At 47.5% G+C, this 16,010-nt stretch overlaps 1 protein-coding gene across 1 annotated transcript in view; it reads right to left on the reverse strand.

Moving 5' to 3' along the window:
* Positions 1-1,042: 1,042 nt before the first annotated feature.
* Positions 1,043-16,010, reverse strand: part of LOC134340726 (zinc finger protein 420-like) — a 77,869-nt gene continuing 62,901 nt past the window's right edge. The window contains exon 6 of the mRNA XM_063038193.1: positions 1,043-3,489. Within this exon, the coding sequence (XP_062894263.1) occupies positions 2,158-3,489 (1,332 nt within the window). The 3' untranslated portion in view covers positions 1,043-2,157. The remainder of the gene's footprint in view (positions 3,490-16,010) is intronic.

Consider the following 16,010-nt stretch of genomic DNA (forward strand, 5'->3'; position numbering starts at 1 on the left):
TGACACCTGCTGCCAGCAGCCCTCCGCATTGTTCGTCCCCTTGGGGGTCCTGTCCCCCCATCAGCTCCATCACATGGGGCGGGGGGTGTTCCCAACTCCATTCTCAACTCTGCTGCAATCTCCTCTACCGCTCCCCCGGGTAGGCTATCTGTGGTCACTTCACCGCAGGGGACACTACCGAGGACTATACCCTGCTGACTGAGTCCTCCCACGCTCCCGCCGCGTTCTCCTCTTCCTGTACCTCTCTGATCAGCTCAACAAAAGATGGAGGGGGCGCGTCTTATGAGGCTGTCAGAGACCCCACACAATCAGATCATGGGACTGGCCACGCCTGGCTATGTATCCGTTCCAGCTCAGCCGCCTGAATGACCCCTCTGCACCACAAGCAATTTAGCTGCCTCTGTAGCTGAAAAATACAAGCAGAAAGCTTCTCCCTCTTCTCCTGTCGCAAGTTTGGAAACCCCACCAGGAACTCCACTGGGCTTCCAGTCAGACCAAAGGCATTGTCCAGCGCTTTTAAATAATTGACAGCTGTCACTACGGAATAATTAAACCTGACAGTTCTGACAATGTCAGCGGCCCGCCCATTCAAACTTTCAACCAATCTCTGTCGCTATTCATCATCTGAGCTCTGCCACTCATCTAACAACTGAGAGGTCTGTTCCGCCCACGTCTCATACTCCTCCTTCCCTTTAGGGGTGGGTGTTATTCCAGAGAATAGGTGGAGCCTGCCATAGCTGGGACTTGGAATCTGATTTTTCCATTTATTCGCCAGAGAAGTAAGGGCGGATACAACCTCAGAATTCTCACTCTTCACCGGGGGACGTGGACTAATTAGACCTTCCAACTCCGACCAGTCTTTCCCCTCACTCCTCAGAAATTATAGAACTGTGTCTTTGAAATCTCCGCCGCCAGCTACCTCAGTGCTGGTCTGCATGAAGACAAAAGCTGTATCCACCATTTTATCAAGGCTCCGCTCACAATCGCAACTTCAACAGAACTTAACAGTGGAATTAACAATTCATCTGGAGTACAAATATCTGCCCCACTGGTTCATTTCTCAGGGTAATCGCACAGCATCCAACAGAATCAATCCCGAACGTAGCCCCCACAATTGTAATTCTCACTTTGCCTAGCGGCTTAATCTAAGGGGTGATAACCCCCTGCCCGGCCAAACTGAAGAAATCTCCTTTGGGTGGATGCTGCTCGATGTGTTCCCTGTTACAAATCAGTACCGCGAAATAGCAAACAGTACACACTTTGTGAGTAAACCATTAAGCTTTATAACTCTTACTTTGACTGTATGGTTAGTAGAGAAACAAAATTGAAAAAAGGGCCCAATCTTATTAAACAGTCTGTGCGCAAAATTGGAGCTCACTGATAGGCCGATCGGTCCCCATCAGCCTCCTCCGATCGTCACTGCCCTTTGGACCCTCGCTCCAAGTCCACCCTGTCTGGCGGTTTAGCAAATCTGTCCATTCACATCTTCTCTCTCCATCTCTGTCTCTGACAAAATCAACTGCTCCCGGATTCACGAGACAGAGTAACAAAATCCTGATTGGCTGACATGCATCCCACAGTCCTGTTATCGCCAGCCATAACACGAACATTGCTGCTACAGAGAAACTGTTACTTCAGCAGTGAACATTACAAAGAAGCCATTACATTAGCAGTGAAACCTTACAGCACGTTACACATACGAGAAGCATCTGGCTTCCCTTGGGCTGCAGGCCCTGGAGTTCAGGGGAATGGGGGGCAGGGGGTCGGGAGAGGAATCTAATTGAAACATTCTGAATGTTAAAAGCTCGGAACAGATTAGATGTGCAAAAGATATTTCCCATGATAGGGGAGGCTATGACAAGAGGGCACAACTTCAGGATTGAAGGACATCCATTTGGAAAAGAGATGAGGAGAACTTACTTTAGTCAGAGGGTGGTAAATTTGTGTAATTTTTTGCCACAAGCAACTTTGGAGGGCAAGTCATTGGGTGCATTTAAGGCAGAGAGAGATAGGTTCTTGATTAGCCGGGGCATCAAAGGGTATGGGGAGAAGGCAGGGGAGTGGGGATGGCTGGAAGAATTGGGTCAGCCCATGATTGAAAGGTGGAGCAGACTCGAAAGGTCGAATGGCCGACTTCTGCTCCTATATCTTATAGTCTTAACTGAGATGTCTGAGTGAATCCTTTCCCACATCCAGAACAGGTGAGTGGCATCCCCCAGTGTGAATTCGCTGATGTATTTTAAACTCAGATGACCAAGTGAATTCTTTCCCACAATCTGAGTACGTGAACAGTTTCTCCCTAGCGTGAATTTGGTAATGCCTCACAAGTTTGGATGACTGACTGAATCCCTTCCCACATTCAGAGCAGCTGAAAGGTTTCTCCCCAGTGTGAATTCGCTGATGCACCTTCAGTCGAGATGACCGAGTGAATCCCTTCCCACATTCAGAGCAGGTGAATGGCCATTCCCCGGTGTGAAGTCGCTGATGTTCCTTCAGTTGAGCGGAATGGGTGAATCTCTTCCCACATTCTGAGCAGGTGAATGGTTTCTCCCCAGTGTGATCTAACTGGTGTGTCAGTAGTCGAGAACGACGAGTGAACCCTTTCCCACAGTCGGAGCAGGTGAATGGCCTCTCCACAGTGTGAACAAACTGATGATCTTTCAGCTGAGCTGCATCGGTGAATCCCTTCCCACATTCTGAGCAGAGGAATGGTTTCACCCCAGAGTGGATTTGCTGGTGTCTCAGGAGCTGAGATGACCGAGCAAATCCCTTTCCACATTCAGAGCAAGTGAACGGCTTCTCCCCAGTGTGAACTCGCTGATGTACCTTCAGTTGAGGTGACTGAGCAAATACCTTCCCACATTTAGAGCAGGTGAATGGCCTCTCCCCAGTGTGAACTCGCTGGTGTGTCAGTAGGTCAGATGACCGAGTGAATCCCTTCCCACAGTCTGAGCAGGTGAATGGCCTCTCCCCAGTGTGAACTAACTGATGTTGCAACAGGTGATTTGACCGAATGAATCCTTTCCCACAGTCTGAGCAGGTGAATGGCTTCTCCCCAGTGTGAAGTCGCTGGTGTGTCTGTAGGTCAGATGACCGAGCAAATCCCTTCCCACAGTCTGAGCAGGTGAATGGCCTCTCCCCAGTGTGAACTAACTGATGTTGTAGCAAGTGATTTGACAGAATGAATCCTTTCCCACAGTCTGAGCAGGTGAATGGCCTCTCCCCAGTGTGAACTCGCTGGTGAGTCTGTAGGTTGGACGATTGAGTGAATCCCTTCCCACAGTCTGAGCAGGTGAATGGCCTCTCCCCAGTGTGAACTCGCCGGTGTCTCTGTAGTTTGGAGGAGTGAGTGAAGCCCTTCCCACAGTCTGAGCAGGTGAACGGCATCTTTTCAGTGTGAACTCGCTGGTGTTCATTCAGTTGAGATGATTGAGTGAATCCTTTCCCACCTTCAGAGCAGGTGAATGGCTTCTCCCCAGTGTGAACTCGCTGGTGTCACTGTGTTGTGGTTGAGTGTGTGAATGCCTTCCCAACGTCTGAGCAGGTCAATGTCCTCTCATTGGTGAATTTTCTGATATAATGGCTTCCTGCTTGTAGAACGGGTGGAGCATCTCACTATGGTGTGAACTTGCTGATGTATCTTCAGACTGGATGACTGAGTGGTTCCCCTCCCTCACACAGAGTGGGTGAATGGCCTTTCCCCTCTGTGAACTCACTGGCGTGTCTGTGGGTAGCCTGTGAGTGAATCTCTTCCCACACTGAGAGAAGGAGAATGATATCTCACGACGATCAATTCTCTGGCAATTCAGAAAGTCAGATGTTTGAATGCCTTGTACGATCAATGCAGTTGAAGAACTGATCTCCAGTGAACAAATGCTGGTGTGTTCTCAGCTCCCAGTTCCAGTGAATTTCACAGAGTTAAAACAGAAAACTTAATTTCATACATGAAATACATTACCGGCTGGGATGAGATAATTCCTCATCTCGAAGAATCAACAACAGATGTGTTGGTGTAGCAAAGAAAATATCTGGTCACTCCTTAAATATCCAGACAGCAAAACTGATGTGTTGTTGTGTTTGAGATTCCCGTACACAAGTGTTCTGCCATTTCAAACCTGTAAAAATATTTACAAAAGACATCAATGGGTGAAGGACAATATTTCAGGAGAGATTTCAGTCTGTGGTGAGAACATAAGAAATAGGAGCAGGAGTCGGTCATCTGGCCCTTAGAGCCTGATCTGCCATTGAATAAGATCATGGCTGATCTGGCCATGGGCTCATCTCCACCTACCTGCCTTTTCCCCAGAACCCTTAATTCCCCAACTACGCAAAAATCTTGTCTTAAATATATTTACTGAGGTAGCCTCCCTCTCCTTCATTGGGCAGAGAAATCTGCAGATTCACCACCCTCTGGGAAAAGCAGTTCCTCCTCATCTCCATCCCAATTTCCCCCAAATCTTGAGGCAATGTTCTCTAGTTCTAGTCTCATCTACCAGTGGGAACAACTTTCCTGCCTCTGTCTTATCTATTCCTTCCATAATTTTACATATTTCTATATGATATCCTCTGAATGTGAACTCTGGCATCACAGTTTTACCAATTTCAACACAAGTTGCGGGTACTCAACCCCAGGATACTGTGGGAAGTGCGGGAGGAAATTGCTGAGCCTCTGGTGATGATCTTTGCACATCAATAGGGAGAGGAAAAGTACCAGAGGATTAGAAGACACCGTTCCCTTTTCAAAAAAGGGAGTAGAGACAAGCCAGGAAATTACAGACCAGTGGTTCTTACTTCAGTGCAGGGCAAGTTGTTGGAGAAGCTCCTGAGAGGCAGGATTTATGAGCATTTGGAGAAGCATAATCTGATGTGGGATAGTCAGCATGGCTCTGTCTAGGGCAGATCAAGCCTTATGAACATGATTGAATTCTTTGAGGATGTAACAAAACACACTGATGAATGTAGAGCATTGGATGTAGTGTACATGGCTTTCAGTAAGACTTTTGATAAGATTCCTCATGCGAGGCTCATTCAGAAAGTAATGAGGCAAGGATCCAAGTGGACCTTGCTTTATGGATCCGGAACTGGTTTCCCACAGAAGCCAAAGGTGGTTGTAGATGGTTTGTATACTGCATGGAGGACGGTGACCAGTGGTGTTCTGCAGGGATGTGTTCTGAGACTTCTTCTCTTTGTGATGTTTATAAATGATCTTGATGAGGAAGGAGAAGGGTGCTGATGACACAAAAGTTGAGAGTGTTGTGAAGAGTGTGGGCTGTTCTCCAGAGGTTACAGCAGGATGCAGATAGGATGCAGAACTGGCAGATGGAGTTCAACCCAGTTAAGTGTGCTGTGGTTTATTTCGGTACATCAAATCTAAAGACAGAACACAATATTATGTTGGGACTATTGGCAATGTGGAGGATCAGTGAGATCTTGTGGTCCATGTCAATTTTACACTCAAAGCTGCAGTGCTGATTGACAATGCTGTTAAGAAGGCCTCCATCAACCATGGAACCGAGTTCACGATCGGTGAGGTAATGTTACAGCCATATAAGACCTTCTTTAAACCCACTTAGAGTCTTGTGTTCAGTTACCACATTACAGGAAGGATGTGGATACTACAGAAAGACTGCAGAGGAGATTTTACAAGGATGTTTCATGGAATGGAGAACATGCCTTAGGAGAATAGGTTGAGTGAACTTTGGAGCGACGGAGGATGAAAGGTGAGCTGACAGACGTGTATAAGATGATGAAAGGCACTGATCATGTGGATAACCAGAGACTTTTTTCCTAGGGCTGAAATGGCAAACACGAGGGGCATAGTTTTAAGGTGTTGGAAGCAGGGTCAAAGGGGATGTCAGAGGTAGGTTTTTCTCACAGAGAGTAGTAGGTGCATGCCAGTGATGATGGTAGAGGCAGATACCATGGAGTCTTTTCAGAGACTGGTAGATATGTACATGGAGCTCAGGAAAACAGAGTGCAATGCGGTTGGGAAATCCGAGGCAGTTTCTAGAATACGTTACATGGACAGCGCAACACTGTGGGCCGAAGGGCCTGTAATATATTCTAGATTTCTATGTTTCTATATGCACTCATCTTCAAACAAGGCACGGATCAGACATTCTGACTGACCATCAAATTCTCTGACAGTATTCCTGTCTGTGTGAGAATGCGCTATTTCTGACTTCAATCAACCTAAGACTTGGCTCAATTTGTCTCTGTCCTTTGGTATTATTTCAAGTTCTAGTTATGTTCCACAAGACTACAAAGAGCACTTGTTTCTACATGTATGATCCTGGAGATTTACTAATTACTCGGATACCCTCCCACCAGCTGATTGACAGTGATGAACCCATCGATGGCAATGCCAATGAATAGAAATTGGAGGGCAGTGGCTATTCTCATTGGACTGCGGCACTTTTGTGATGTAAAAGCCACAAGTCACTTGTCATCGAAGCAAAGGTGTTTCATATCGTTATTTACTCAGAGAGAACTAAATCTGACGGAAGGTTTTATTTCCATACAGCTCAAATTGACATTTTCACTGACTGGAAGGTAAATTCTTCCACCAAGATTAACTGGGAACTATATTTTTGTTCCGAGTTACTGATCCTCGGATTTACTCAGCTGAAACACGGCAGTGTTTGGGAGATACATTGGCTCCCATTTCCTTCGACAGAAACGGGAACAACACTTGGTGGTATCATCCATGGCTGCCTCTTTACCCAGAAGGCCACACGAACCAGAAACCTATCTGTCAGCCACCGAAAGATCCAGCGATGCGCATGCGCCGCAGAAACAGCGGCGGCCCAGCGCTCATCAGCCGAAAGCCTGGCGGCACTGGGTACGGATCGTGCGGCTGAGAAAGAGGGAATGGACCGGGGCTGTCCTGGGGTGCAGGACCAGTGCGCCAGGAGCTCACAGTAATAGCCCGTCAATCACGTTTCAGACGCCGCTGATTAATTCCCCACCGGAGACCCCTCCTACCTGCGGCCGGTCTTTGTGAGCCTCTCGTCCACTGAGCGCATGCGCGATATTTGGGATTACCTCATACTTCTGCGCATGCGCGTGTCAGCAAACAGAAGGAAATCTGCAGATGCCGAAATCCAAAACAACAGACGGAAAATGCTGGGGGAAAGTCAGGGAGACAGACGGCAACTATGGAGAGAAGTGAAGAGTCGGCCTTTCAGACCCAGACCCTTCTTCAGCACTGGAAAGGAAGGGAGGGAGTCAGAATGTGGGGCAGGTGAGGTGATAGGGTAAACCGGGAGAGGGGGAGGAGTGAATTAAAGAGCTGGGAAGTTGATTGTTGAGAGATAAAGGGCTGGAGAATAATAATAATAATAATAATAATGAATATTCTATTGATTCCGAGTGGTAAACTCATTCGTTTCAGCAGCAACATCTAAAAGCACAGCAAGCAGCGGACAGACTTTACTGAAAATAAACTACAGAATAATAATAAACACAATAACACTGTATCAGTGTGCAATAATAACGTATGAAACAACAATGCAGAAACTATTGAACTATGATGTGTGTCCACCTGTCGCAGAAGATTTTTGTTACGATCCTTGTGAGGGCGGAGCTGAGTGAATTTGTTGAAAAGGGGTCGGCGGCTTTGCTGCCTATTCAGTAGGTCATGGGGAGGATGTTCCGGATTGTCCATAATCGATAACAGTTTGTTCAGTGACATCCACTCAACCACTCACTCGATAGAGTCCGGGTTGTGGCCAAGGATGGATCCAACCTTTCTGATGAGTTTATTTAGTCTTTCCCAACGTAAAGCAGCGAAGAAGACTGCACTCGCTACAACAGACTGGTAAAAGATCTGCGACATCCTGCCTCACGTGTTCAAGGATCTCGACTTCCTCAGAAAATAGAGTCTGCTCATCCCCTTCTTTTAAACAGTCTTGGTGTTGGTTTTCCAGTCATGTCTCTCGCCGAGGCGAACACCCAGGTATTTGTCCTCCTCCACCATCGCAACTTCTTCTCCCAGAATGTATCCAGGACTCATCACAGTCCTCTCCCTCCTAAAATCTATCACCATTTCCCTGGTTTTGACCACGCTCAGGAGCAGTTGATGCTTCCCTCACTATTCCACAATCCTGTTAAACCAGCCCTCTGTACCCCGAGTCCTGCCCATCTCTGATGCACCCAACTACGGCAGAGTCATCAGAGAACATCTTTCAGTGGCCAGACTCAGAGTTGCACTGAAAGTCTGAGGTGTTCAGTGTGAACAGAAACGGAGACAGGACAGTCCCTTGTGGGGCTCCAGTGTCACTCATCTCCACCTCAAGCACAGAACCACCCAGCGGTACAAACTGGGGTCTATCTGTCAGGAAGACAGTAATCCAGTGAATTTGTCTACGCCCATCCTTGCTCAGACGACGTGGCTGGATTGTATTGAAGGCATTAAAGAAATCAAAAACAGTGATTCTAACAATGCCACCAGCATCATCCCGGTGGGAGTGAGCTCGCTGCAACAGGGAGATGATGGTATCATCCGCTCCCTCATGAGGTTGGTAGGGAAACTGTAGAGGGTCCGAGGTAAGTCAGGACCGGCCTCTGCATCACCTTCATCTCATAAGATGTGAGGGCGATTGGTCTGTAGTGATTGTCCTCATTAAGTTCGGATAATTACCATACTGGGTAAAGGACCAAGGCAGGAGTTATTCCACATCTTTTCCTGACTCGGTCTCAGATTGTCAGGGTGCACCAAAATACCAGACAGCAGGCTCGTACAGGCTTTCACTACCCTGGGGATGATACTGTCGGGGTCAGCAGATGTAGCCTCTCCGGCTGTTTCCTACCCGGACCTACATTCACTGTCCATCTCCCGGATGGCCTCATCTGCACAAGGTGCACTGAGATGCAGCTGCTGAGAGACCGTGTTAGGGATCTGGAGCCGCGGATCGATGACCTACAGCTTATTGGAGAGAGTGAACAGGAGATGGAGCGGAGCTACAGGGAGTCAGTCACCCCGAGGCTGCAGGAGTTAGATAAGAGGGTGACTGTCAGGAGAGCGAAGGAAAGAGCTCTGGTAGTGGAGGTGTCCCCTGTGGCCATACCCCTCAGTAATATTTTTCTCGTTATGAATACGATTGAGGAGATGACCTGACAGGACGAACATGGCGATCGGGTCTCTGGCACAAAGCCTGGTTCCGTGGTGCAGAAGTGAAAGAGGAAGATGCGAAATGCGGTAGTCATAGGAGATCCCATAGCGAGGGGAACAGACAGGAGGTTCTGTCAGCCTGATAGAGATACCTGCATGGTGTGTTCCATCCCAGGTGCCAGGGTACGGGATGTCTCGGATCGGGTGCAGAGTATTCTGAAGGGAAAGGGTGAACAGCCGGAAGTCTTGGTACATGTTGGTCCCAATGACACAGGTAGAAAAAGGGAAGAGGTCCTGAAGAGAGAATTCAGGGAGTTCGGTGGGAAGCTCAAAAGCAGGACCTCTGGGGTAGTAATCTCAGGATTGCTGCCTCTGCCACCTGCTAGCGAGTGCAAGAATAGGATGATCAGGCGTATTAATGTGTGGCTGAGAGACTGGTGTAGGGGGCAGGCCTTCAGATTCCTGGATCACTGGGGCCTCTTCCACGGGAGATCCGACCTGTACAAAAAGAACGGGTTACACCTGAACCCAAAGAGGTCAAATGTCCTTGCGGGCACCTTTAATAGGCTGTTAGAGAAGGTTTAAACTAATTTTGTAGGGGTGTGGGAGCCGAGTGATAGAGTTGTGGAAGGGGAAAACAGAAATAAATCAAAGATAGCGTGCAACAGAGATAATCGAAAGAACGGGCAGAAGATGAGGGATAACCACAGGGTAGATGAGTTGAAGGGCAATAATGACATGGTGCAGTTAAAACAGAAAGCAACAAATACTGGACTGAAAGTGTAATATTTGTCTAGGCCCCTGGCAAGCCTCGGGGTCGCTCAGCTCGCTGTCGTCTAGGGAAACAGCCTTCGGCCCCGCCAAACTGGATAATTAGTTTGTGTGGATGCTGTGTGATTTACCCCACCCCTCCCAAATAACAGACAATACACCATGAAAGAACAGGAATTCTGCAGATGCTGGAAATTCAAGCAACACGCATCAAAGTTGCTGGTGAACGCAGCAGGCCAGGCAGCATCTCTCGGAAGAGGTACAGTCGACGTTTCAGGCCGAGACCCTTCGTCAGGGCTAACTGAAGGAAGAATTAGTAAGATATTTGAAAGTGGGAGGGGGAGGGGGAGATCCAAAATGATAGGAGAAGACAGGAGGGGGAGGGATGGAGCCAAGAGCTGGACAGGTGATTGGCAAAAGGTATATGAGAGGATCATGGGACAGGAGGTCCGGGGAGAAAGACAAGCGGGGGGTGGGGGACCCAGAGGGTGGGCAAGAGGTAAATTCAGAGGGACAGAGGGAGAAAAAGGAGAGTGAGAGAAAGAATGTGTGCATAAAAGTAAGTAACAGATGGGGTACGAGGGGGAGGTGGGGCCTTAGCGGAAGTTAGAGAAGTCGATGTTCATGCCATCAGGTTGGAGGCTACCCAGACAGAATATAAGGTGTTGTTCCTCCAAGCTGAGTGCGGCTTCATCTTTACAGTAGAGGAGGCCGTGGATAGACATGTCAGAATGGGAATGGGCAGTGGAATTAAAATGTGTGGCCACTGGGAGATCCTGCTTTCTCTGGCGGACAGAGCGTAGATGTTCAGCAAAGCGGTCTCCCAGCCTGCGTCGGGTCTCGCCAATATATCGGGAGCACCGGACGCAGTATATCACGCCAGCCGACTCACAGGTGAAGTATCGACTCAGTAACCCATCCAGATACACACAGTGACATTTCTCCCCAAATAGTGGACCTTCCGCCCGTCCACGGGCGCTACATAGGCCAACCTATCTGAGAGCTTCCTAATTCTCCGAGACCTCCGTACCCCTTCACCTAAACCCTAAATATTCAGACACTACTAGGGATACCTCGGGTCTGCTTGCTAACTCCTCCCTGAATCATGTCACCACTACAACTCGGAGCCCCCTGTCCCGTGTCCGGGGCCCCGCTTCCTTTCCTTCCTGGTCCTGCTGTAACCGAGACTGCCCACAGCTAGCGCTCCCCACTACACCTGACTCAGTGGGAGAAGGGCCAAACGTCTCTTTCTCAATCAGGGGGAAGTTAACGAAAGGCAGCATGTACCACATGTGCAGCACATCATCCTTCGAATCCGTATTCTTCCTCATAGACTTGAAAAGGGCTAACATCTTATCGGTATGTCAGAAGGGTGACCGCACTGAACCTTGTAAGTATGGACCAGTAAGCTTAACGTGCATTGTGGGTAAGATAAGAGAAACATTAAAAAAGAACGAGTTGTAAAATAATCTGATAACAACAGACATGCAACTAGTGGGAGTACAGGATAGTTGTCAGGTTGACTGCCAGTGACTAGTGATGATCCGCAGGGGTCGGTGTTGGGACCAATTCTTTTTATGCCGTTTATAAGCGATTTATATGATGAAATAGATGGCTTTGTTGTCAAGTTTGCAGATGATACAAAGTTTGACGGACGGGTAGGTTGTGTTCAGTAAAGAGTTAGGATGCAGAAGGACTTAGACAGATTAGAAGAATGGACAAGAAACTGGTAAATGAAATATAATGTTGGAAAATGTACGGTTATGCATTTTGGAAGTTGAAATAAATGTGCGAACTATTTTCTAAACGGGGCGAAAACCCAAACATTAGAGATGCAAAAGGACTTTAGAATCCTTGTGCAGAACACATTAAAGGTTAACTTGCAGGTTGAGTCGGTGGAGAGTAAGGCAAATGCAATGTTAGCATTCATTTCAGAAGGTCTACAATACAAGAGCAGGGAATTTATGTGGAATTTGTTACCACATGCAGCTGTGGATGCCAGTTAGCTGGGTATTTTTAAGACAGAGATTGTCAGGTTCTTGATTGGACATGGCATCAAATGTTATCAGGAGAACGCCGGGAAATGTGGTTGAAGAGGAGAAAACAATCAGCCAGATTGAATGACATGATGGGCCAAATGGCCTACTACTGCTATGTCATATGGTTTTATGGCCTTATGTCAGCAGGAAGTCAGCATGGGTTCAAAAAGGGTAAATCACGTTTTATTAATATGTTGTAGGTCTATGAAGAGGCAACTAAAATTTATGATAACAATAAAGAGGTAAAAAAAATGCTGAGAGCTAAAGAAGTAGACAGGTAAAAGTGTACTTGGACTTTCAGAAGGCTTTTGGCAAGGTGCCCCATAAGAGGTTAATAATCAAATTACAGGATGTGCAGATTCAGAGTATGGTTTGCGAATATGTGGAGAATTGGCTCAAAAACAGAAAATAATGAGGTACGGTGAGAGGATAATTTTCACAGCAGAAAAATGTTAAAAGTGGGGTTCCACAAGAATAAGTTTGGCGGCCGCTTCCGTTTATAATTTACATTAATGATTTGTATAAGCACAGAACCAACTAAAGTAGTTAAGTTTGCATATGACATAATATTAGAGAGATGGGCTGATGAAATTCAGGCAGCAGAATCAACACAGGTCAATCAGAAGAAAATTCTGTTGTGGGCTGATGAATGGCAGACGAAATTCAGTGTAAGTAAATGCAAACTATTGCATACAGGATGTAGAAATATTAGATACAAATATACAAAGGGGGTCTTGAGTAAGAGAGTGCATTGTATGAGAAGGATTTGCGTCTCCTGGAAGACATCACTAGCAACATCTAGGCAATGCACTGAAGCAATTAGGAAGTGCAATAAAATGTTGGGCTATATAACGTGCTCAGAAGACACATTCTCCTTAAGCTGTATAATGCACTTGTGAGGCCACGCCTTCAGTACTGTGCGCAATCTTGATATCCATACTTTGTGAGGGGTGTGAAGGCTCTGGAAAGAGTTCACAGAAAGGCGACTAGACTCATTGTAGGACTGCAGGCTGTGAGCTATGTAGTAAAATTGAGAAAACTGAATCTATTTGGCCTAAGTCGACATAGAATGAGAGGATATGCGATATATGTCTTCAGAATCATTAAAGGTAGAGGTAAGGTAGATACCAGCTGCTACTTACAAAATTAATCCATCAACAAGGAAACAGGACTACACGTATAGACTGGTGTTACGTACCCCGTAACTGGGTTGCCAAACCAGCAGAAATGGATCACTCAGTTGGAGTCTGGAGTACTAGAACTAAGAAAGTTTTATTAAAGAAACAAGCAACACAGTAATCGAAAGGATAATAAATGCAACAGTTCAACAATGATAACCACACATGTGCACAGAATTAAGATAACAGCATCAATCAAGCTCTATCGTTGTCTAGGGGGTAAATGACCAAACTTCAAAATGACTCAAAGTTCAGTCCAGTTCAGTTCGCAGTAATCGTTGCCATGGCGAGGGACAACGTGGGGGGAGAGAGAGATAGAATAGGAACAACTGATCATTCAGAACACTGCTTCACTCACAGACCAGCGAGATGGCTCACAGACCAGCGAGATGGCTCACAAACAGCTTTTTGGGCGGGTCCTTGGTGATGTCACCTGAGGTCACCGACTGTGACCCCTCCTCCAGATGCGGTCGATCCTCTGCAGTGAACCCGGCACCCAGGCAAGGGCAGACACACACCGGGTTCCCGCTGATCGTACCTTTCCACCCTTGTCGTTATCTGGTACTTCTCACCCACTCGTGAGAGGCGCACCGCTTCCAGGGTCTCGTTACCTCGGGTGGCGTGTGTCCCGTCTTAGCGAACCTGTCCCTTTTTATCCCCCTGCTGGGGTATCGCCTGTCCATCCCTTCAAACAGTTCAGGGTTCAAAGGGGGAGCCGCTCTAGACAGCTCTCTCTCCCACATCCCTTCATTACACATCTCCAGACGCTGCTCCATTGTTCCTTATCTCTCCCTGAGGGCAGGTGGCAGACCAACTGCTGATGCCACTGATGCTGCCCAGGCCAGCAAACATCTTAATTTTATGTGTATTCTCGTAACACTTCCCCCCTTTAAGGATTTTTACCGGGAGGTAAAAATTACAAACATGACTACATTATCTGATACATACACAATATACATCTTTAACAGTTATTTAGCTAATACAGAGAATTTGAAGCTGTCAACACCTTGACAGACAATCATCACATTTTCTGTTCCTTTTACACGTGTTATTAATAATCCCTTAGACCAGGCTCCAACTCAGCAAACTTCATAGTGGCCAAAAACACTGATGAATTGCGACCAATGTAACCTCTCATTTGGTTTTGTCCCGGACCACAACAACAAGGGTCGTCGCATTCCGACTCAATTTTCTCTCGCAAGGGCTTAGTAGGAGGAGGACGGGTATTGACCGCAGAGTTATTGCAAAACTTCCTGCAGTACCCCACAATCTCCAAAAGCCTTCTGAGGGCCCTCTTGTCTGTCGGGGTTGGGAGGTCAGCGATAGCCTGCACTGTAGCTTGCATCGCTGCCAGCTGCCCCTGTGTCACCACAATTTCCAGGTAAGTGACCCTCGTGTGGCCGAATTCATTTTTTTCAAGGTTCACTATCAAGCTGGCTTCAGACAGCCGTATTAAATTGCCAATACACACCTCTGTGGTCATCAGCCCTTTAGTCACTGAATTACTCAATATATATGAGTGTTCTTTACTGGGCCGCCCTATTGTAACAGACATAACCCAACGTCCCAGTTCTTTGCATTTCCTCGGGACAATCAAACACATAGGTGCGAGTCGTTTAATTACTCCTTCTAAAGATTCGCGTTGTTCGGGGATTAAGGGAGAGACCTTATCAGTAGACCTGGCCAAAACAATAGCCTTCTCCCATCTGACCGATCCCATCCTAACCTTTTCAAAATGGTTCTTTTCTCTTATCAGGGGGCCCCTAGCTTCATTGATTTCCACGCTAACACCGACTAGGTTTGTTAGCATATCAAAAGCCGGTGACCGTCTCAGTTCGCGTCGGTCATGATCAATAACATTCTTCCCCCTGGGCAGCCGGTAAATCTCTTTCATGATTCCACCAACTGTTTCCTCCAGCACCGCAAAATGTCCACCGGGGGGTACCTCGTGGGCCATGTTAAAAACCTCATCCCCATAACTCTTTTGCACCACCCCCCACTCCTCATCTGCGGATGCTGTACTTGATTTCCCTTTCTTCCTTAGCACTTCCTCCTCCGCACAATAGCTTGTCAAGGCTGTGTCAGAGAGAGCGGTCTCTGCCAAAACCATCAGCCCCTCGTCTCGCTCCTGCGTCTGCACAAATTCTTTCCTGGCTACTGCTACGTCTGTCCCAGCTCCCTCACTACCTCTTATCTCACTACACCCTGTCTCATACAAGGTTGGCAGAAATGTTTCAGCCAAATTCACCATCGCGGGCGGGGCCTCCATGCTGGCAGGCTGACCCGTCAATCTCACGACTGGGAACACGATTCCTCCGGCGATGTCATTACCGAGCAAGACTTCCACGTCTTTCATCGGTAATTCGGACCTCACCCCGATCGTGACTAGTCCAGAGACCAGGTTGCTCTGTAAATGTATCTGGTGCAAAGGGACTGACTCTGTCCCTTCCCCAACACCTTTGACCTCTACCTCCCCAGTCTTGGTCTCTGAGCTAAACTCTAATACACTCTTCAGTATTAGTGACTGACACGCTCCCGTGTCTCTCCAGATCCGCACTGGAACTGGTTTTAACCCCTCCTTCACTGACACCAGTCCGGCCGAGATAAACCTCTCGCGCCCTTCCTGGACTTTTTTAGACCTGTCCTTCCCTAGCGGTTCGCTTAACAGCTCAATACAGCCATTCAAAATTTCCGCTTTTCCTTTCCCCGTCTCCTTCCTTGGGGCAAAGCACCTAGACGCAAAGTGTCCGACTTTCCCACAATTAAAACAAACGACCCCAGGAGACTTCCGACCAGACTGCTCCCGGTCTACCTTATCCTTTTCACTAGTCCCCGGCTTACTTTCTGACTTTTCCGGCGGACTCTCCCCGCCGTCCTGACTACCCTTCTGGTAGCCTTTACTCGGGGCAA

This window comes from Mobula hypostoma, chromosome X2 (assembly GCF_963921235.1).
Source record: "Mobula hypostoma chromosome X2, sMobHyp1.1, whole genome shotgun sequence".
NCBI classification, from domain to species: Eukaryota; Metazoa; Chordata; class Chondrichthyes; order Myliobatiformes; family Myliobatidae; genus Mobula; species Mobula hypostoma.